The 22,222-nt window shown below is 39.3% G+C and overlaps 1 protein-coding gene across 1 annotated transcript in view; it reads left to right on the top strand.

Annotated features, from left to right (window-relative positions):
- CAB39 (calcium binding protein 39) overlaps positions 1–22,222 on the top strand; it is an 88,352-nt gene that overhangs the window by 41,117 nt on the left and 25,013 nt on the right. Inside the window, exon 3 of the mRNA XM_087424708.1 lies at positions 20,388–20,552. Coding sequence (XP_087280834.1) covers positions 20,388–20,552 — 165 coding nt within the window. The remainder of the gene's footprint in view (positions 1–20,387; positions 20,553–22,222) is intronic.

Here is a 22,222-nt window from a genome sequence, read left to right as displayed (position 1 = left end):
GCGAGATTTAGGGAATATGAATTCTACTTTGTTTTGGAGCAAAACACAATTCCTAATCATGGTTAATGAAACTCCATCTTTCTAGTTGTTCAGGCCAAAAATCTTGAGTCATCCATGACTCCTTTCACACTTCCCAAATCCAATTCATGAGCAAATCCATCTACTTTATCTGGAAAAAAAATTTCTTTTTCAAGCTAGAATCTAACAACTTCTGCCCATTTTCCTAGTTACCACCCTAGAATGAGCTACCTTCATCTCTGCTCTGGATTACTGCAGTGTCCTTCTAGATTGGTCTGCCTTGCCTCCCTACAACCATAGTGATTCTTTCAAAACATGAGTCAAATAACATTTCCCTTAGAGTAAAAGTCAAAGTCCTTACAAGGGCCTGAACTAAGTTCTACAGGCCAAATCCTGCCTAGGCCTGTTTTTGTAAGGCTCATGAGCTAAGAATGGTTTTTACATTTTTAAAGGGTTGGTTTAAAAAGCAAGGAAGAATATGCAACAGAGACCTTATGTGGCCTGCAAAACTTAAAATATTTACTGTCTGTCCTTTTACAGAAAAATAAATGCTGACCCTTGCCCTGGACAGTCAGGCCCCTGACCTCAATGGTCTCTTCTCCTAGTACTGTCCCCATACTGGCTTCCTTTCCTCATGTACTCCAGTCTTTAAGCCTTTGCATTTGGCTGTTCCCTTTGCCTAGAATGTTCTTCCCCCAGCTCTCTGCTTGGCTTACTCTCTTATCACCTTCAAGTCTTTGCCCAAATGTCACTTTTTACCCAACCCCATATTTAAAATGCAACGGTGCCCTCTGGCGTACCTGTTTTCCCGATCTTGCTCTGTTTTTCTGTGCAGCGCTTAAGAAAGAAATCTTTAATATAGTACTTATTGATGTTTGTGTACAATTTCTTCCCCATTAGATATGAGCCTCCCAAAGACAGAGCTCAGTTAACTATTTGCATTTATTGAAAATAGAATACAGGCCAGAGTTAACATGCAACACTGTCACCTTGTCACTGTTCTGAACTCTTTAATTTCTACTGAATAGGATAAAACAGTATTACTCAGAGTATTGTAACAATTTGTATGTGAGTTTGTGACTAATAAGAGGATATCATAGCCAGGTATCCCCTGAATTGTGTGGTGGTGGCCAAGTATCACATTCCCTTTTAGTGCCATCACCCACAGAAGTAGTGAGATAAGTGACCCTTCTCAAGAGATCTCCCCTATTGGTCCTAGTATCTTACGTATAGTTTTGTGTTCATTAGTTATCTTCCCCTGTAGTTCAGGATGCTCAGAGGACTGTTTTGTTTTGTTTTTGGTGAGGAAGATTGGCCCTGAGCTAACTGTTGCCAATCTTCCTCTTTTTGCTTGAGGAAGATGCTCCCTGAGCTAACATCCATGCCAGTCTTCCTCCATTTTGTATATGGGACGTGACCACAGCATGGCTTGACAAGTGGTGTGTAGGTCTGCGCCCAGGATCTGAACCCGTGAACCCTGGGCCACCGAAGTGGAGCACACAAACTTAACCACTACACCACCGGGCTGGCCTCTCAGAGGACATTTTTCATGATTTGATAAATAATTATACCCAGTGTATCTGATGACTGGATCACTCTGAGCTTCTAGGCAGGGTTCCAGTGATCTTTTGCAGGATACTATCCTCAACTCTAAACTGTTTGACATTTGTTGTCATTGATATGTATGAGGAGAATTAAAGGGCTTGTTTAGCAGTGTTTATGAATGATAAAAATTGGAGATGGGTAGCAAACTCCGTAGGTGACTGAATTGGGTACCAAAGAAGGGTCAGTTAGCTGGGGGTGGTGGGGTAGGGGTGGGAGGAAGGACGTGATTTTAACTGATAAAATGCAATATGGATAAATTCTCTGTACTAGGAGCTGAAAAAACAGACTAGATGCCAAAGGAAAAAATAAAACAGAATCACTAACCATACTTGATTAAACCAAAAGAAGGCAGAAAAAGAGGAAAAGAGGATTAAAGAACAGATGAGACAAATGGAAAACAAATAGCAAGATGATAGACTCAAATGTACCATATCACTGATTACATTGAACATGAATGGTCTGAACATCCCAATTAAAAGGCACAGATGATCAGATTGGATTGAAAAAGTCCTAACTGTATGCACCTACAAGAAATGCACTTTAAAGATAGACATGATTAGGTTAAAAGTAAAAGGATGGAAAAATATATACCCTGTTAACACTTGTCGAAAGAAAGCTGGAGCAGCTCTATTATCAGACAAAAATAGATCACAGAGCAAAGAATACTACCAGGGATAAAATCATTTTATGATAAGATAAAGGTCAGTTAATCCAAGGGATATAACAATCCTAAATGTTTATGTACCTAATAACAGAGCATTAGAATAAAGCAAAATGAAACAAAGCAAAAACTGATAAAACTGCAAGAAGAAACAATCAAATCCACAATTATAGTTGGAGATTTCAGTACCCCACTCTCAATAATTGCTAGAACAAGTAAACAGAAAATCAGCAAGAATTTTCTGGTAGAACAGAATGATGCTGTCAACCAACTTGACCTGATTGACATTTATGGAACACTTCACCCAATAAGAGCAGAACATTCCTACACCCTTTTGAAGTACACATGGAACATTTTTGGTAATTGTAGACATATTCTGAGCCTTAAAAGAAGTTTCAATACATTTAAAAACATAAATTGATGTAACGTATTATATGACTACAATAGAATTGTTAGACATCAGTAACATTAAAGAGCCTTGGAAAAATTCTAAAATATTTGGAAATGAAATACCATACTTCTGAGTAACTCATGGATCAAAGAAGAAATTAGAAAGTTATTTGAGTGGAATAAAAATGAAAATACAACATATCAGAATTAGTGAGATGTTGCACACGCGTTACTTGGGGGAATTTTATGGTACTAAACGCTTAGGTTAGGAAAGAAGAAAGGTCTCAGCTTCCACCTTAAGAAACTAGAAAAAGAAGAGCAAAATTAAACACAAAGTAAGGAGAAAAGAAAGAAATAAAAATCAAAGCCAGAAATCAGTTAAATAGAAACCAGAAGCAAATAATAAAACCAAAAACTGGTTCTTTGAGAAGATGAATAAAATCAATAAACTCTAGCTAAGACTGTGATCAGAAGAAAAGGAGAAAAAACAAATTACTAAAATCTGGAATGATAGAGTTGACATCACTACAGATTCCACATATATTAAAAGGGTCATAAGAGAATATTATGAACAACTTTATACCAATAAATTTGGGCAAATTTTTGGGCAAATTCCTTGAAAGACACAAATTGCCCAAGCTTACTCAAGAAAAAAAATAGATAACATTAATAGCCCTGTATCTATTATGATAATTCCAAATTTAGTTAATAATCTTCCCACAAAGAAAAACCTAGGCACAGATGGCTTCACTGGAGATTTCTACCAAACATTTAAGGAAAAAAATAACACAAACTTTTCCAGGCTATTTAAGAGGAAGGAATAGTTCTTAACTCATTCTATGAGACCACGATTATCCTGATACCAAAACCAAAGACATTATTAGAAAACTGCAGAGTAGTATCCCTCATCAACGTAGATGCGAAAATTCTAAACAAAATTTAGCAAATTGAATCTTACAACAGTAGGATAATATATCATGAGCACATGGAGTTTAGTCCCAGCATGCAGGGCTAGTTTAACATTCAAAAAGTGATCAGTGTAATTCACTGTATTGACAAACTGTGTGTCAGTAGATGAAAAGAAAAAAAAAAAAGCCTCCATTTCTGGTAAAAACTTTCAGTAAACTAGGAATAGAAGAGAACTTCATGGGGTCGGCCTGGTTGCATAGTGGTTAAGTTTGCACACTCCGCTTTGGTGGCCTGGGGTTCGTGGGTTCGGATCCCGGCCACGGACCCACACACCACTCATCAAGCCACGCTGTGGTGGTGTCCCACATACGAAGTGGAGGAAGATGGGCAATGATGTTAGCTCAGGGCCAATCTTCCTCACCAAAAAGAAAAAGAGAGAGAGAAGAGAACTTCCTCAACCCAATAAAGGGCATCTACAAAATCCCTACTGCCAGCATTATACATAACGGTGAAAGGTGGAATCATTTGTCTCTAAGATCAAGAATAAGACAGGGATGTCCACCTTCACCGCTTCTATTCAGCATTGTACTTGAGGTTCTAGCCTGTGTAGTCAGGCAAGAAAAAGAAATAACAGGCGTGGAAAGGAAGAAGTAAAACTGTATTTGTGGATGATGTGATCATCTACATAGAAAAGCTGAAGGAAACTATGAAAAAGCTAGTAGAACTAATACATGAGTTTAGTAAGGTCACAGGTTACATCAATATACAAAGAGCAATTGTATTTCTATATAGTAGCAATGAAAAACCAGAAATTGAAATTAAAAAATACCATTTGGAATAGCACTAAAAAAAAAAATGAAACATTTAGGGATAATCTGACAAAAGAAGTGAAGAATCTGTACGCTGAAAACTACACAATATTGCTAGGAGGTGAAAGGCCTAGATAAGTGGGAGATGTACCTTGGTGATGTGGTGGAAGACAATATTGTTAAAATGCCAGTGCTCCCCAAATTGATTTCATTGTACTCCTAGCAGGCTTTTTTATGGAAATCAACAATCTGGTTCTAAAATTCGTATAGAATTGTAAAAGACCTAGAATAATCAAAACAACTTGAAACAAAAACAAGTTGGAGAGCTCACTGATTTTAAGAATTAATGAAGCTACGGTAATCAAAACTGTGATATCGATATAAAGACAGACAAATAGATCAGTGGAACAGAATAGAGAATCCAGAAATAAACCTACACATGTGTGGAAAATTTTTGACAAAGGAGCAAGCGCAGTTCAATGGAGAAAGGATAGTTGTTTCAACAATTGGTGCTGAAACAATTTGATAGCCACATTTGCAAAAAAATGTTGGACCCATACCTCATGCCGTATACAAAAATTAACTCAAAATGGATCACACAATTAAATGTAAAGCCTAAAATTATAAAGCTTCTAGAAAAACACAGGAGAAAATCTTTGTGACCTTGGGCTAGGCAAAGAATTCTTAGATATGACGCCAAAAACATACCCTATAAAAAAAAATTGATAAATTGGAATTCATCAAAACTAAGACCTTCTGCTCCTTAAAAGACACTTATGAGAATGAAAAGACAAATGACAGACTTTGAGAAAAAATCTTTACAAAGCATATATCTGATAAAAAGTTGCACCCAGAATATATAAAGAACTCTCAAAACTTAACAATAAGAAAACGAACAAGTCAGTAAAAAGTGGGCAAGAAATTTGAATATACACTTCACCCAGGAAGATATGCAGATTTCTGATAAGCACTTGAAAAGATGCTACTCATTAGGGAATTGCAGAGTAAGACCATGATGACATACCACTACATACCTATTAGAATGGCTATAATAAAATATCTTACATAATATAATAATAATAAATAATATATAATAAAATCCTGACTATACCAAATGTTGGTGATGATGCAGAGCAACTGGAACTGTTCGTGGGAATATAAGATGATACAACCACTTTGGAAAATAGTTTGGCATCTTCTTAGAACGCTAAACTTCTATCAGCCGTTCCATTCCTAGGTATTTACCCAAGAGAACAAGAATATATGTCCATACAAAGACTTGTTCATAAATGTTCATAGCAGCTTTATTTGTAATAGTCCAAAACAGGAAATAGCCCAGGTGCATGGATAAACCAGTTGTGGCACATCCATAGAATGGAATACTACTCAGCAGTAAAAAGAATAAACTATTGCTATATACAACAACATGAATGAATCTCAAAATAATTATGTTGAGTGAAAGAAGCCAGACTATAAAGAGTACATAATGTATGATTCTATTTATACAAAACCCTAGAAAATGAAACTAATCCATAATGACAAAAAAGAGATCAGTGATTGCTTTGGGATTGGAGGGGATGTGGAGGGTTAGAGTGGGGCTGGTGAAGTGAGGGAACTGCAGACGGGCCTGAGGAATCCTGGTGGTGATGGACATGTTCACTGTCTTGATGGTTTCGTGGGTATATACAGAAGTCCAAACTTATCAAATTGTACACTTTAAATATGTGTGGTTTGTTGTATGTCAATTATAACTCAATAAAGAGAGTAAGAAAGGACTATCCATGTACCAACTGAGATAGAAGTGGCTTAGAAACCACATGTGTATCCCCTGAGAATAGACCATGTAATAAAACACCCAGAAAGACTGTTGAAAGCCTGGGTTGCAATGGTAGAAATACACTAATTAAATTCAAAGTGATCATCTTCTGCTCTGTGTAGACAAGTCCATACTTGAGGTTGTTAAAAAACTAGAGTGTGTTGCGAGAGAAGTGACCAAGCTGGCACAGAAATTCAGAACTCTGCCCATGAGGAATAATTGAATGAACTAGAGATGTGAGGTGTAGAAAGAACAAAATTTGAGAAGTGTAACTTTGTAGGAAGAAGGGAAGCCCTAGAGCTCTTGAGTAAAATGTTTTTAGGGGATCATCTAATATGAGGAAAGGAAAAGTTCCAGACGGTGGCAGGAGATAGAATTAAGACCTATGAGTGGAAGTAAAGCAGGGAGTCCAATTTCGTCTTATTAGGAAAAATAATAAGTGGAAGTTGGCTTTCTTGGGAGATAGATAGCAAGCTTCCTGTCTCTGGATACTTATTGGCATAGGCTAGGTGACCACTTAGGTATTGTAGAAGGAATTCAAGCTTTGCATAGTTGATATGTCCTTACATTGACACACCATATTTTGCAAGGTGCTTTGGAATAGGCCTCCATCTTACTTTAATGTAGAATGGTTTCCTGTTATTATTCTCATGATCCACATGAAGAAAGCTGTTGTTTGCTAAGTAACCTATTGTATAGAGTCAGGAATGAAATTCACTCCTAGGACTGCCAAACCCATGGTAAAATTATGCCTGTTTCTGCTTCATTCATTATATCCATGGGCATTTTCTCATTCGTTTCTTGTGATCTTATAGACAAAGTGATAAATACATTTGTATGTTTATTCCTTTATTTGTAGTGTGTTGGTATTTTTACTTGTTTTACATGGTACACAGTTCCATATTAAGAATTGTGTATGATACAAATAGGTGAGTCTGTTAGGAGCTATGCAACACCTCTTAAAAAGAATTTGAAAACTACTTTCCCTATACCTTTAGAAAAAAATAGTCTCTCTTCCCATCCTTATTTTTAGGTAACTGGGGCATGGGGGTGGAGTGGGGTGGGGTGGAATTTGTTCTTTCATTGCTAACAGCCACGCAGATCTGGTGTACCTGATGACTGTTTACACACACTTTGCCCACTGCAAGCTGTATAAAGAAGGCATGGCTGCCTCGCTCAGCTTATACTTGGTTCTCCTCATCACTGTGAATACATGTGTTCACAGTGTTGAATGGCTATATTCACTCATTTCATGAGAGGAATAAGTTTGCTGGCATGTTTAAGAGGGGGGAATGGAATAGCCTTTTCATAGCATAGCCATTTTAACAGTGATTCATGGTTCCTAAACTTGTTTAGAGTAATCTTTGACACCAGGTTATTAATAGGTTTTTCTTAGTCCATGATCTTTCAGCTTAGAAGACTCAGACGTTTTCTTTAGTAGAGAGGCGTGTGTGTGCGTAGGATTGTTTTAAAAAAATTTAATACAGGAATTAATGTGATAATAGAATTGCTCTCATTATCAAATATTTGGCACCAGCAGTATTTCTCAGTTTACTTTTAGATTCCATTTCACATCCTTTATCCTAACTTACTTGGATTTAAGAACTTCCTTTTTTCAATGAGGTCATTTAATAGATCTCTTTTTGAGAATGAATTGATATGTAAGGCAGTAAATATAGGTTGGTATATATTTAGAGGACTCTTGTTTAAAATTATTTGTTTGCTAAAGAGTGGGTCTAAAGTAACACAAACAAATAAAAATGAAAGACAAAGTAATAAATGATATAAGAATCCCCCCCACACACAAAAAAAACCTCTGGGCTCTTTGAGGCATTTCTTAATAATAATAATAACTAGTTACATGTAAATTATACTAAACTCAATTATGTAAACTAATGGTGAACAGAAAGAAGCATGGAAAATTCTGCTTAATAGATCATTTTAAAATTGTTTCTAAAAAAGATGACTTTATAAACAAATGATTCTCACTTGAATTACATTTTTTTATTCTGCGTTTCATGCTCACAGTAGTTGGCAGGACAATCTTTTGCAAAAGATGACAGCGGAAGTAATTACTGTCATTATTTCCGTTGTCATCTTTTGCAAAAGTTTCCCAACTTGATTGACTCCACAGACATTTTAGTGCCCTCATATATGTGGACAGACAGACATGCATATGGATCAAATTTTGTCCCTGTTCTTAAGGAGTTTATAATCTAGTAGAGGAAATAGGTATGTGAATAATGTAATGTGGTATAGATATACTTGGGTATAAATGAAATTCTGTAGGGACCAAGTGGATAAAGCAGTTACTGCCTCTGTCAGAGACAGGTACAGAGATAGCATTAGGTTTGACGTGACATTTGAACTGGTTTTTAAGGTGTTTGGCAGGCAAAGAGTGAGAGGGAACGGAATGTGAAACCGCCTAAAGTATGGCATGTTCAGAAAACTGTGACAAGTTCAGGGTGACTTTATAGGGGTAGAGATAGAGGGGAATGGTGGAAGTGAGCCCCCTTGAAAAGGGCTTTATATACAACCTAAAAATATACTGAGAGAGCTGAAGACATCTTTTGCTGTTGTTGTTTTGCTTTAAATCTTTATTTTTAAATAATTATTAATTCACAGGAAGTTGCAAAAAAGTATACTGGGAGATCCCATGTACCTTTCACCCAGTTTCCCCCAATGGTAACATCTCACATAACTATATACAGTACCAAGAGCAGGAAATTGACATGGGTATAGTCCACAGGCCTTGTCCACATGTCACCAGTTTTACAGTTGTGTGTATGTGTGCAGCTCTGCGCAGTTTTATCACTTGTGTAGCTATGTGGTTTCTTAGCAGCCACCACCACAATCAAGACACAGAACTGTTCCATCACCACAAGGCCCCCCCTTGCTGTTACTTTATAGCCACATCCATCTCCTCTCCCCCATCCTTAACCCTTGCTGGCAACCACTAATCCACTCTCCAAATCTATAATTTTGTTATTTCCAGAGTGTTTTATAAATAGACATGCAGTATGTAACCTTTTGAGGTGGGCTTTTTTCTTTTTTTTTTTTTTTAAAGATTTTATTTATTCAGTTTTTTCCCCCCAAAGCCCCAGTAGATAGTTGTATGTCATAGGTTCACATCCTTCCAGTTGCTGTACGTGGGACTCGGCCTCGCGTTGGACGGAGAAGTGGTGCCTCGGGGCGCTCCCGGGATCCGAACCCGGGCCGCCAGCATCAGAGCGCACGCACTTAACCGCTAAGCCACGGAGCCGGCCCTGAGGTGGGCTTTTTTCATTCAGCTTAATTCCCATGAGATCCATGTAAGTAGTTGTGAGTATCAGTAATTCCTTTTGATTGCTGAGTAATATTCCATTCTATGAATGTACCACAGTGTGTTTAACCATTCACCCATTAAGGGACATCTAGTCTGTTTCCAGTTTTGGGCTGTTACAAATAAAGCTTCTATGAACACTTTTTGTGTGAACATAAGTTTTCCTTCCTCTGGGATAAATGCCCAAGAATGCAGTTCTTGGGTTATATGGTAAGTGCGTGTTTAGTTTTATAAGAAATCACCAAACTCTTTTCCAGAATCACTGTACCATTTTACATTCCCACTAGCAATGTTTCAGAGTCAGAGATGGGGTGAGATTGGAAGTGTGTTTGGGAATGTAGACATAATAGCAGAAGATGAACTTGCACCTTTTAAAGCTTTTTGATACATCTGGCCAAATTGCCCTACAATAAAATTGTACCAGTTTATTTTTCTACCACCAGAGTATCTTATAGAAGTCTTTGCCTCTGATAGGAGGAAAAAGAATATTGTGTTGTTTTAAGTTTATTATTATTATGAAGTAGAATATCTTTTTTTAAAGTTATTTGCCTTTCAATTTTGGAATTAGCCATTTCTATACTTTGACCATTTTACTCCTGCTATGTTTCAGTGTGTTTTATGTATTAAGGTTAGGCTTAATCAGTAAACTGTCTATTAAAAATCAGGGGCGAGGGGGAGGGCAGGCCCAGAATTGTACCCCACCAGATATGACCTTGTACCTCCATCTGTGAGTAGCCAGCTTGTCACCTTTCACTTCCTACAATGAGGCCACTTTGGGATCTACTGAGTAGTTGAGCCTGGTTGGAACCAGAGGAGGGATGGGTGCTAAGGGCTGTGAGCACTTCAGGCACATGATCTGGAAGCACTAATGGGTAAGTGAGCGTCTCCTCTAGTCTTCTAAAATGGTATTATTGCATCACTAACTTTGTATCTGACTAGTTGCCTTTGATGATGGTAAAATAGTACGGTGATAGGTACCATGGGAATATTGGGTTTAAGGTAAGAGATTTAATATGAAATCTTCTGAGTTTTTGGAAGTCTTGAAATAGGCTATTTGTCCCAATGTTTGGCTTGCTAATTGCTTATTTTTTCACCTTGTTCTATTTTTTAATGGGAAAGCAGGCAGTGGAAAGTCTCATAGCCTTGGTTCTAATTGGGGAAGTTAATATGGACACTATCCTTAAAAATTTGAAGTAGTTACTGTCTCCTCACCCTGGGAGGGAAAGAAGTATAGTTCTTATATTGTTACTAGTGAGGTGAGCATTAGGTGTGAACTTTGGAATATTGGTTACTGTTTAAGTTGATCCTGTAACTTAAATAGTTTAATTTAAAAATATTTTTAAAAGATATTAATTAAAAATAAAGTTGTTACCAATCGGTTGTATGTAGAAGTCAGTGAGGCTTCATGGAGCATGATTAATATGCCTGGCCCCCCTGGCAGTTAGGGACAACGCTTTTCAACTCAGAGCCTTGACTCCAAGAAGCTCTGCCAAGCCCCAGACTCTTTCCTCTGTGACTGTGCTCTGCTGGGTGTCCCCTAACTCCCACTATGTATGGCTGCTTAGTGGAATCGCACAGGGTAAACCACTTCTCAAAAGCTGCAAGAAAACAACTAAGAACTCAAAATTCTGTGCCTCTCACCTAGACAAGACAGCAGTGAGCAAGTTAGTGCGGCACAGTCCACAGCACTTTCCAGTCAAGTGAGTAGGCTCTCCTGAGGGGGCTATTCTCTCACATGCTTCTCTTCCTGACCGTGCATATATAATACAGTTGGCTACTGTTAGTAAAGCAGTCTGTGCCCATGAAATGTAATATGAGGCTTACTGGCCACACAAGTATAGCATCTGTGTCTCGGAACACCACGTTCAACTGACGAAATGTCCCAGACAATTCAGTCAATTAACAAAATCATGAAGTCAGCCCCTGTGTAAATCACCTTCTTAGACATGGGAGGCAGGGGGAGTATAAAGAAGTATAAGCAAGCCCTTTCCAAAGCCCTTAAATATATGTGATGGAAATGAGAGATACAGATGAGAAGATAACACTACAACGCCAGGGTGAAACAAGGTGACAACTTCTGTGGCACAGAGGAGGAGAGTGTGGGAGTGAGGGAAGGGGCGTGAGAGTGGAGAGTAGGAGTGTGAGTATTCGGCTTTCAGGGTCGCTTGAGCAGAGACAAAGATGTCTAGGGTGAGAGAGTGAGAATAGATGATGGGGCAAAAAGGAATTGGGAGACCTTTATTTGGAATCTGAGATCTTAAGAAACGGAACAGATCTCAGCAGTATCTGGCCTAACAACATTTCGTGAGGCCACACACATGGCAAGATTGCACCAGGGACTTGAGGTAGGCCAGCCTCCTCCTTGCTGGGGGCCCTGTCTCCAGCACACATACATGGAGCCATCAGCCTTGGAACTAAGGAGGGATGCCTCTTACCTGTGAAGGAAAAGGAAAATAAAAAGAATTGATGAACTTTTTAGACTTAGAAAATGGTTGCAAAAAGAGTACCCTTCACCCAGCTTCCGTAAATGTTAACATTTCACATAACCACAGTACAGTGATCAGAATCAGGAAACTAACATTGATAATAATACTATTAACTAATCCATAGACATTTTTCAGATTTCATCAGTTGTCCTGTTAACATCCTTTTTCTGCACCAGGATCCAATTCAAGATCACACATTGCATTTAGTTGTAACTCCTCCTTAGTCTCATTTAATCTGAAATAATTTCCCAGTCTTCTTTTGACTTGCATGACCTTGACACTTTTGAAAAGTACTGGCCATTTATTTTGTAGAATATCCCTGAATTTGGGTTTGGCTGATGTTTCCTCATGATTCAGTGCAGGTTTTTTTGCATTCCTTTTTGGCAAGAAAACCGCAGAAGTAATGCTGTGCCCTTTGTTTGCAGTGCATCCTGTCAGGAGACACATGAGGTCAATAGTGTCATTGCTGTTCACTTTGGTCACGTGGTTAGGGTTGTGTCTCCATGTAAAAGTACTATTTTTCCTTTTATCATTAGTAAATCTCTTGGGGGGGGGTGGGCATCTTTTTTTTAAGTCTCCTAAGTGATTTTGGTGTGTCTCCAGAGTTGACACAAAGGAGGATGGCAGAAATGCATCAAGATGGATCGAGGAAGTCGAGGCTGTTTTCATTAGAAAGTCTTATCTCAGTATGGAAGGGGGGAAGCTAGATGCTCAGATATGGAGCAGAGAAAGAGAGAAACTAAAGTCTTTTGAGGAAAGTGGAGCAATTTTGAAATATTTGCTGCTAGGAGTCACAGGTTGGAAATCAACCCAGTTTAAAGGAATGTTTCTGACTGGATTGAAGGCACTGAACGGCGTGAATTTTAGTGAACCAGGTGTGCACAAGTGCACAGCTTCCATTGCTTTTTCTACAGTGCTCAGAACCCTGGGAGCTGAAGTAGAGAAAGTTTCAGTAAAGGATATCCTCTGTTTAGGGGAGCAAGAGACCTGGAGCTACGAGCATGGGCAGCACTGAAACATGCAGTCTGTAGCAGGATAGGTGACATGGTCATTAAGGAGCCCAGTGGATTAGATGACATGATGATCTCAGCAGCTTGACAAGGGTACAGTGTTTGGAGGAGCTGTAAGTGTGAATAGCTGACTCAGTAGGTGTGAGGGGACAGACAAGGAGGTGGCAGATAAGGAGGATGTAGTCAGAGAGGCAGAAAACATCCTGACATGATGCAGGCAGGCCAGAGATGAGGACTGGGCACGGTCACTAATGTGAATGCTGATGAACAGAACCAAGTCAAAAAACAAGAACGCCCAAGTTCATTTTCTGTGTGTGGCATCTTCATTCAGTAAATACTTGCTGCATTGCCTTTTCTGGTGAAATACTTGACTTCATAAGCTCTTCTGATCATCTTTTAGCAATATTTTGACATATTTCTTTCTTTTTGGTGAAAAAAAGATTTGTTTAATTGACTTGTAATTGTCCATGTAATGGGGAACAGAAGTCACATAGTTGAAGTATACATAAAATTAAAAGTCATCGGTTGAAATATGAACTTAACCTCTCTTCAGGGCTGCTAATAAATAATAAACTTGATGAATTTTAGCTTTTCTTTTATATCATGCTGCTGATTACCCTATGTAAATGGTAACTAACCGTGGAAATGCCCAGGCTTGAAGTCTCTTCTTATCCCCAGTGCCATTCTCTACTTCTGAATAGTTTGAGACAGCCTTTTATCTGTTAAGCCCTATTCTAGTCGTTAGCTTTTTGTGTGTGTGTGAGGAAGATCAGCCCTGAACTAACATCCGATGCCAATCCTCCTCTTTTTTGCTGAGGAAGGTTGGCCCTGGGCTAACATCCGTGCCCATCCTCTTCTGCTTTATATGGGACACCACCACAGCATGGCTTGACAAGCAGTGCGTCGGTGCGTGCCCGGGATCCGAACCAGCAAACCCTGGGCTGCCAAAGCAGAGTGCGTGCACTTAACTGCTGTACCACCGGGCTGGCCCCCTAGTCGTTAGCTTTTTATCTGGCATTGTTTGTGGCACTGTTTTTCAAGGTGTGGTTGGTAGACCTACTTACATATGTAAACCTACATAGTTATTTGTTAGAAATAAATCTTAAAAATTTCGGGGGGTGTCTTGTGAGGAGGAGTAGAAAGGTGTAATGGAATCAGAAATAAAAAGATAAACCAATTAGTACGAACATAGTGAACACTTTGATCTATTTATCTCATTCCATTATTTTGCTCTTTAAAAAAAAAAAAAAGTAAAATGTGAATCATAAAACAATGAAACGAATCTGAAATAGAGCAAGTGGAGAGTGAAAGTATTCTTCTTACCCCTCCCCATAGGCAGACTATACTCATTTGGTGTGTATTCTTCCAGACTATTTTCTCTGCGAAAATACAAGGAGTTAGGTTCCTTGCTCACTACTGTAACTGTCAGATAGATTCCCCTAACTTTCTTGGTGAGATGTTGCAAGCTGTTCTTCCTTCAGGTCCCTGTATCTGCACTGCATTTTTTAGGAATTCCTTGACTTTATGGTTTCACACATTTCTCTACATCCAGTTTTCATCTGTGTTTTATATCCCAGTGATCAAGTATGCTGATGTTCAACCATTCATCAAGTGTGTGTGGAGCATCTGTGAGCACTGGGCTTCTCATAGAGCAGAGGGAAACAGACATTAATTAGAAATCACAAGAAAAAGCAGAATTGTATACAACTGTGAGAAACACTGTGAAGAAGTATGTGGTGGTAGGAGAGTCTATGATAGAATTTACCTAGAAAGACTTCTCTGAGGAAGTGATCACTGAGCAGCAGAGCAATGAAGGAAGAGTGGGAGTTGGCCAGGAGGTGGGTCAGGGTACGGGCACAAAGAGCATTCCAGGCATAGGAAACCACATGTGCAGGGACCCTGAAATGAGACCAGTGTGACCAGAGCATTGGTGAATGGATAGGGAGGGAGGTATTGTAGTGCAGGGTAAGGTCAGAGAGGTAGGGTCAGACCATGCAGGGTTTTATGGACCATGTTAAGAAGGAATTTTCTCCATCTTAAGAGCAATAAGTAATTGAAGTGTTTTAAGCAGAGGGAATAACTTAATTGTATTTGTGTTATGAAAAGTTGGGATTCTAGTTGTGATGTGGAGAATGGATTGTGGGAGATTCAAGGAAACCAGTCAATGGGCTATTTAGTAGTCCAAGCAAGAGCTATGGGAACTCTTTGTCTTGGGTGGTGATGGGGGTGGGAGTGTGGGGATAAGGGGATAGATTTGGGAGACTTGGTGATGAATTAGATACTGGGGTGGGGTGAGATGGAGTGAAGAGGTGAGGGTGACTCCTAAGTTGCTGATGCGTATAAGAGCATCAGAAGTGGAATCATCCCCTGAAACAGAACAAGGGCAGAATAGCAGACATCTGGGCAGGCTCCCAAGTTCTGTCTTAGATCCGTTAGGTTTGAGGTTTGAGGTGCCTTGAGACATCCAAGTGAAGACATTTCCAGTAGGCTTCTGAATGTACTAGTAAGAGAACTGGATTAGAGATAGGAATCTGTGAGGCATCTGCATTTAGGTGTTAATTAAAGCTGTGGGCGTGGATGAGATCACTTAGGGAGAGATGATAGAGGGAGAAGAGGGCCTTGTACCCTGCCTTGAGGAATTCCCAATATCTAAATGGCCTAGTCAAGGAGGATGAGCGGGGTAGGATACAGAGGAGCAACCAGGGAGACAGGAAGGAAAACATTAGGGTGGTAGTGAGTCACAGAGGACAAGGGAGGATCGGTTTTAAAAGAAAGGTGTAATCAACAAGGTCATATGCTGCCAAGAGCTCACATGTGATGAAGGCAAAATTGTGTTTAATGGCAGGCAGGTCAGTGGTGACTGGCTAAGAGCTGTAAAGTACTAGGTGTAGAAGCCTTACGGGATTGGGCTGAAGAATGAAGAGCAAACACAAGTGGATGTTTTGAGAGGTTTAATTATTGGTCGGCAGTAGCTGGGAGGGGGTTGTGGAGTCAAGGGAGAGCTTATTTGATTTTGTTAATGGGAGTCTTGATCGTATTTAAAACTGATGAGGGGAAAACAAAGTGAGAGCAGTTGACTGTATGGGAAGGAGATGACAGACAGGGTGAGTTTCTGAGAAGGCAGAATGTGAGTGGAATCCAAAAGCAGGGAGGATTATATGGTATATGTTATAGGTAGATGAATATGGTTAGCAGATGAAGGAATTTCATCATTGTTTCCTCCCCACCTGTAATGTAGGTAACAGTGTCATTTTCTGAAAGAGGAAGGCTTTACATGTGAATCCAGGTTCCTTTTCATCTCAGAAGTACCAAATAGCTTTCCATTTCCTTGCTTCTCTCTTCCCTGTTTTTTTTTAAACAGTTTTATTGAGATATAACTTAAATATCATACAGTCAACCCATTTAAAGTGTACAGTTCACTGGGTTTTAGTTTATTCACAAAGTACAACTGTAATCACAGTCAATTTTAGAACATTTCATCGCCTCAAAAACAAACCCCATACCTTTAGCTATCACCCCCTTCGTATTCGTCTTTTGCTGTCAGAAGAGAGCATGGAATATGGTCTCAATTCAGATTTACAATCATGTCATGATTTCGAAGAAGAGTAGAAACTGTGGCATCTAAAGGGTTGCCAAGGGCCTCAAAACTTTGATCGAGCCAGAGAAGCAAAGGAGGCTGAGGCTGACGATTTAGGGTCACCGGTATAAAATCAACAGATGACACACTCAGAAAACCTACCAAATGTCAGATTCTTGCCTGTCACAGAGAATCATCTTAAGAATAAAAATAAATTAATTAAGAATAAAAATTAATTGAATACATTCCGGGGTACTTAAAATTTGTGTATGGGATGACAAACCGTCAGAAATCTGAGGCATTAACAGAATAGGGTAGTAATAGCAGACTGGAAAAGGAAAAGATTCCACTTAACATTGATACTGATTAAGGTTTCATAATGGGATTATTAGGAGGATGATCTATAAGCATTTAGAAAAGAAAGTAGTAGTCAGTAGAAATCAGCATAGGCTTAGTAAAAAGGTTGGACCAAATTAACTTTACTTCATTTTCTTATATTCAGAAAATGTGGAAGAGGTAGTATATTCTTATTTTACCAAAGTATTTAACAAGAAACCTTTTGAATATGATTTGGAAATAGGTATATATGTAAGTGGCTGAGCAACCATGCCCCAAGATGATTAGTAGATGGTTACTGAACAGAGCATGATGAGTCAAAGGCATAATGATAGACGCCATTCATAGTTATTTCCTTTCAGCATTTTGGTTAATGATTGAGGCCATGGGAGGCATACCTATCAGATTTTCAAATGATACAAATATGAGAGCAATAGCTGGTATATTGGATGTCCTTCAGAATCCAGAAATACCTCCACAGTGTTGAATGATGGGCTGTTAATGAGATTAAATGAAATAGTGTGAAGAGTTAAAGCCCTCATTGCAGTGTCATTCAAAGATCTGGCTTTGAATGAATTATATGCTATAATTGCAAAAACTCTTAAAGGTGACCTTGGGTGACATTTGCGACAGTTGTAGGGAAACTGTGGCCTAGTGTCTTCTGCACCGTTCCATTCTGGATAGGGTTGGAACATTAACCATATCTTTTTAGGAGGATAGTTAAAGAAGCTGAGTGGAGGTTTTCTGGAAAAGACTGTTGAGGGAAGACAGGCAAGCTGCCTCCAAAGAGGAGCCTTATGTGGAGGGAAGTTAGGATACTGCCTGATCTGCAGTGCAGACTCAGGACCAGCAGACACTATCATGAGGTAATGTTTGTCTCATTATAAAATTTTCTAACTGCTATTTGATTCTGAAATCTGCTAATACTGCATGACTGGACACTGGAAATATTTAAGGTGAAGCAATAGGATCGTTTGGTAAGAAGGTTAGAAGGTTGTAAAAGGGAGTACCGTGGAACTAGGTGATTCTTTAGGTACCATTAAATGCTGATGTCCTGTGAATCTGCTAAGTAATCTCCATGAAGTATATTTCTGGTCATAAATACTTCAGTTTATATAGCTTTTTATAGCCTTGATATTTTTCACATATCTTTAGTGTTCTACTGAGTCTCCTTTGTTGGTTTATTAGCTATAACTCTTTGTTTTGCAGTTTTAGTGGTTCCTTTAGGACTCACAGTATATACCTTTAATTTACTGCAGTCTGTCTTCAAGAAATATTACACTGCTTCATGTACAAGACCTTTACCACACTGTACTCCATTACCCCCTTTTGAGCTATTATTACCACATATTTTTGTTCTACAAATGTCATAACCCCAGAATACATGGTTGTTTATGCTTTAAACAGCCAATTATCTTTTAAAGACGTTTGTTAAAATAATAGAGGGAAAAAATCTTTTATATTTACCCACAATATCTCCAGTGCTCTTCATTCCTTTGTGTATATACAGATTTTCATCTTGAATCATTTTCCTTATGCCTATAGGACTTCCTTAAACATCTCCTGTAATCAGGTCTGCTGGTGATGAAGTCTTCCAGCTTTTGTATGTCTCAAAAACTCTTTATTTCTCCTTCATTTCTGAATGACATTTTTGCCAGGTATAGGATTCTAAGATGACAATTTGGTTTTTTTCCAGAACCTTATGTTCCTCCACTATCTTTTGACTTGTGTCAGTTCTGTCAAGAAGTCTGTCGTCCTTCTTTCATTCTTTATCTGTAATGGTTTTTCCCTCTGGTTGCTTTTAAAATTTTCTCTTCAGTGAATTTAAGCAATTTGATTATTTCATGCCTTGGTGTAGTTTTCTTCCTGTTTCTTTTGCTTAGGGTTTTTGAACTTCTTGGCTCCATAAGATTATAGTTTTCATCAAACTTGGAAATTGCTCAGCCACCTTGTCTTCAAATCCCTTGTCTGTCCTTCCCCTCCTGTGGGGCTGGCAGTTACACACGTTAGACTGGTTACAGTCACCCTGCCGCTCACTGATGTGTTATCTCTTTTCCCCCTCTCTCTGTTTTATTTTGGATAGTTGTTATTGCTCTGTCTTCATGTTTACTGACTATTTTTTCTGCAGTGTCTAATCTGCTGTTAATCCCATCCAGTTTAATTTTTTAGACATTGTAGTTTTTATTTCTGACTATTTGATTTGGGTCTTTTTTTTTGTCTTCCATACCTTTGCTTAACATGCTCATTTTTTCCTGAACATACTGACTATACTGATAATAACTTTTAATGTCCTTGTTTAATAATTTTATCTGTGTCATTTCCAGGGCTCTTGCTGTTGATTGGTTTTTCTCCTCATTATTGGTTGTGTTTTCCAGTTTTGATCCTTTCCAGGCTTGCTTTTAAGCTTATAGACCAGAGCAGAGTTTAGTCTAGGGCTAAGTTTGTGTAATGACTGAGACAAAACTGTTTGAGTGCTCTGCTTGATGCCCTGTGAATAGGAGGTCTTCCATCAGGTTGATGGGAACGAGAACTATTTCCAGCCTTGTGTGAGTTCTGTGCTTCTGTTCCTGGCCTTGGGTGCTTTTCTCCTATTCATATGCTTATCAGTTCTCAGCTGAAGAAGCAAAGTGAGTCTTTGCAGATCTCTAACCCTCTCTTCATTGGAGCTCTCTCCTCTCTGGTACTCTGCCCTGCAAATTCTAGTCTCCTTGGCCTCTGCAGATTCCCAGATCTGTCTCCTCAACTCATGGAGACCACCTGTTCTGTCTGGCTTCCCCCTCCCTGTGATGTGGCCTGGAAATTCTCTCCAGGCAGGAAGCTAGGGCAATTGTGAGGTTCATTTCCATCTTTTTCATGGGGGAAAGTAAATCTGGCACCTGTGCCTCCATCTTGGCCAGAAGCAGAAGCTCTTTAGTGACTTTTTATTTATTGCTAACATTTTAGCTTTGCGTTCAAAGCCTCTTTCAGCTTCATTTTCTGCTATCACTTCCTTATTCCCTCCACACCTTTTCTCTGACAGACCTTGTGCTTTTTGCTCTCCCCTGTTCCCTGCTCAGCCATTCCTTTTCCCTGTATCTCCTTTTCCCTGGTACTTGTCAGTGTCTTTCCATTCTCAGGGTCAACTCAGGTGCCTCTTCCATGTTTCCCTCCCATTTGAGGAGGAATTGAACCTTTTCTCCCTTCTGTTTCTACCATAAAACATTGTTTTCTGTGTTCAAGTGTGCTTGTTGGGCACCTGCTGGCCTTCCCTGTTGAGCATGTATGTCAATCCCCACATGTGCACACACCCATGCAGTGTTCAGCTCCCATGGGCAGGGCTGGAGCTTGCCCACCTTAGTGTCTTGTAAATAGGTCCATGGGTATATAATATATAGAGAAGGTATTTAACAAATGTAGGTGTGTTATATTTGTTTGTTAAAATTGTTTTTCTCCTCTCCCCCAAACTCAGGCTACAGAAGAAGTTTCCAAAAATCTGGTTGCCATGAAAGAAATTCTGTATGGCACAAATGAAAAAGAGCCACAGACAGAAGCCGTGGCACAGCTCGCTCAAGAACTCTATAATAGTGGGCTCCTGAGCACCCTGGTCGCTGACTTACAGCTCATTGACTTTGAGGTAAGAAATCAATTTCTTGTTTTTCAAAAACAGTACCCTATTCATAGTCCTTTTCCATGTGTTCTCTCCTTTGAAACATCTTAAGATTCCTGCCGGGCTCCTGGCTGAGGAGCTTATAGGTCAGTAAGCATGTCCGGGCTGCCTGCCTAATGGGTGGAGCCGGGGCAGGGACTCAAGGGTGTCTCAGGTCAGGCTGGTTTTCTTCTCCCTGCTTCACCACATCGTATGTGACGTTTCTCAGGTGTTCGTTGTGCCCTTTCATTTAGGTTGTATTTAATAAACAGTTGCTGTTTACGTAATTTGCTGGTCCTTGGCTCTCAAGGAATAAACAATCTAAACAAGACCATAGAAGGTTAGAATTTTCGAGGTAGATGAGATCTTAGAGAACATCCAGTTATATCTTGATCTTTTTACCTGTTGAGAACTCCTTACAGCAGAGATCATATGTATTTTGTTTGCTTGGCACTGCTTTTAAATGTTTAAATTAGGATAACATTTAAATAGTGGGAGATTATATACACAATTTTGAATTTCTGGCTTCTTTTGAAAAATTTGACTCTGGCAACATTGGGCCTGTAGTCCTATGTGGCCCCTGAGCTGGAGCAGAGTAGCAGCTACTCCATGATGCAGGGCACCCCTGGTGGATGTGCTGTAGACGGCACAGCTTGCTTTTCTATCTCAGGGCCTGCTTTACCCATCTGCATCTCCTGCCTGACCTTGGTAGGTATTTGAGATTGTCGCCCAAGCTTATACAGTCAGATCATGCCGTGTTAGATGTTTAGTGAATTTAACAGGGAGAATAATGGTTCTTGATACCAGTCTGAGTAAACTAGTCTGAGAAGCATATATGGTAGTGAAGGGCTCTGGCATGGTCATGAACAGTCTCCTCTCTGGTTCTTTGTCGTGGGTGTGCTTTGTTTTAAGCCCCAGTGTTTATCATCCTGAGTGATTGGATGTCTGTGCAGGTGCTTGAAAAACCATGGGAGAAAATGACAGACGTATAGCCAGATTCACTTTTGGAAAGGGATGGGAGGGTGTGGTTCATAGGTTACTTGAACGTAATATTGATAATAAAAGAGAATTAAAATTTATTTCTATCCTAGATAGATCCAGATAATACTGATATTTCCATTTATGATGCTGATATCATGTATTTTTAATAGTGTATCAAATTCCAACAACAACAATTTTTATTTCCTCTGCAATGTTGGGAATGTACTGGAACATCTAGTTCTTTCTCCTTTGTCCACCCATCCCACTCCCCAGCCTGGACACTGAATTTAGTATTCATTTGGGACTTTAGAGACATAAATTTAAAAGAAGTATGTGACCTTGAGACTGGTTATTAGAGATTGCCATACTTCTCCTGACCTAGCCTGGGCCCCAGGATGATCTCTGGTGCTGGAAAACTAGCATTTCACTCACTCTCCTGCAGGCTTGTTAGCCTCATAACAAGTGGCCATTCTGAAACATCTCTGGGGTCCAGTTCTCCATTTGTTAATTTCTTGTGCAGCTTTCCGATTATAAGATTCATTGTATGGTGGTGATGTCCAGCTGTTTTGTTTAGTAAAGTACAGTGGTGTAATTAAGTTCTGATCGCTGAACTGCTGCATCATGTGATACTTAGTACCTTCATTATTTATCTATATAAAGTCTTTCCTAAGTAGGCC

This window comes from Ceratotherium simum, chromosome 37 (assembly GCF_057802395.1).
Source record: "Ceratotherium simum simum isolate JZ-2026a chromosome 37, ASM5780239v1, whole genome shotgun sequence".
NCBI classification, from domain to species: Eukaryota; Metazoa; Chordata; class Mammalia; order Perissodactyla; family Rhinocerotidae; genus Ceratotherium; species Ceratotherium simum.
The sequence above is the reverse complement of the archived record's forward strand: the minus strand, read 5'-3'. Positions and strand labels throughout refer to the sequence as shown.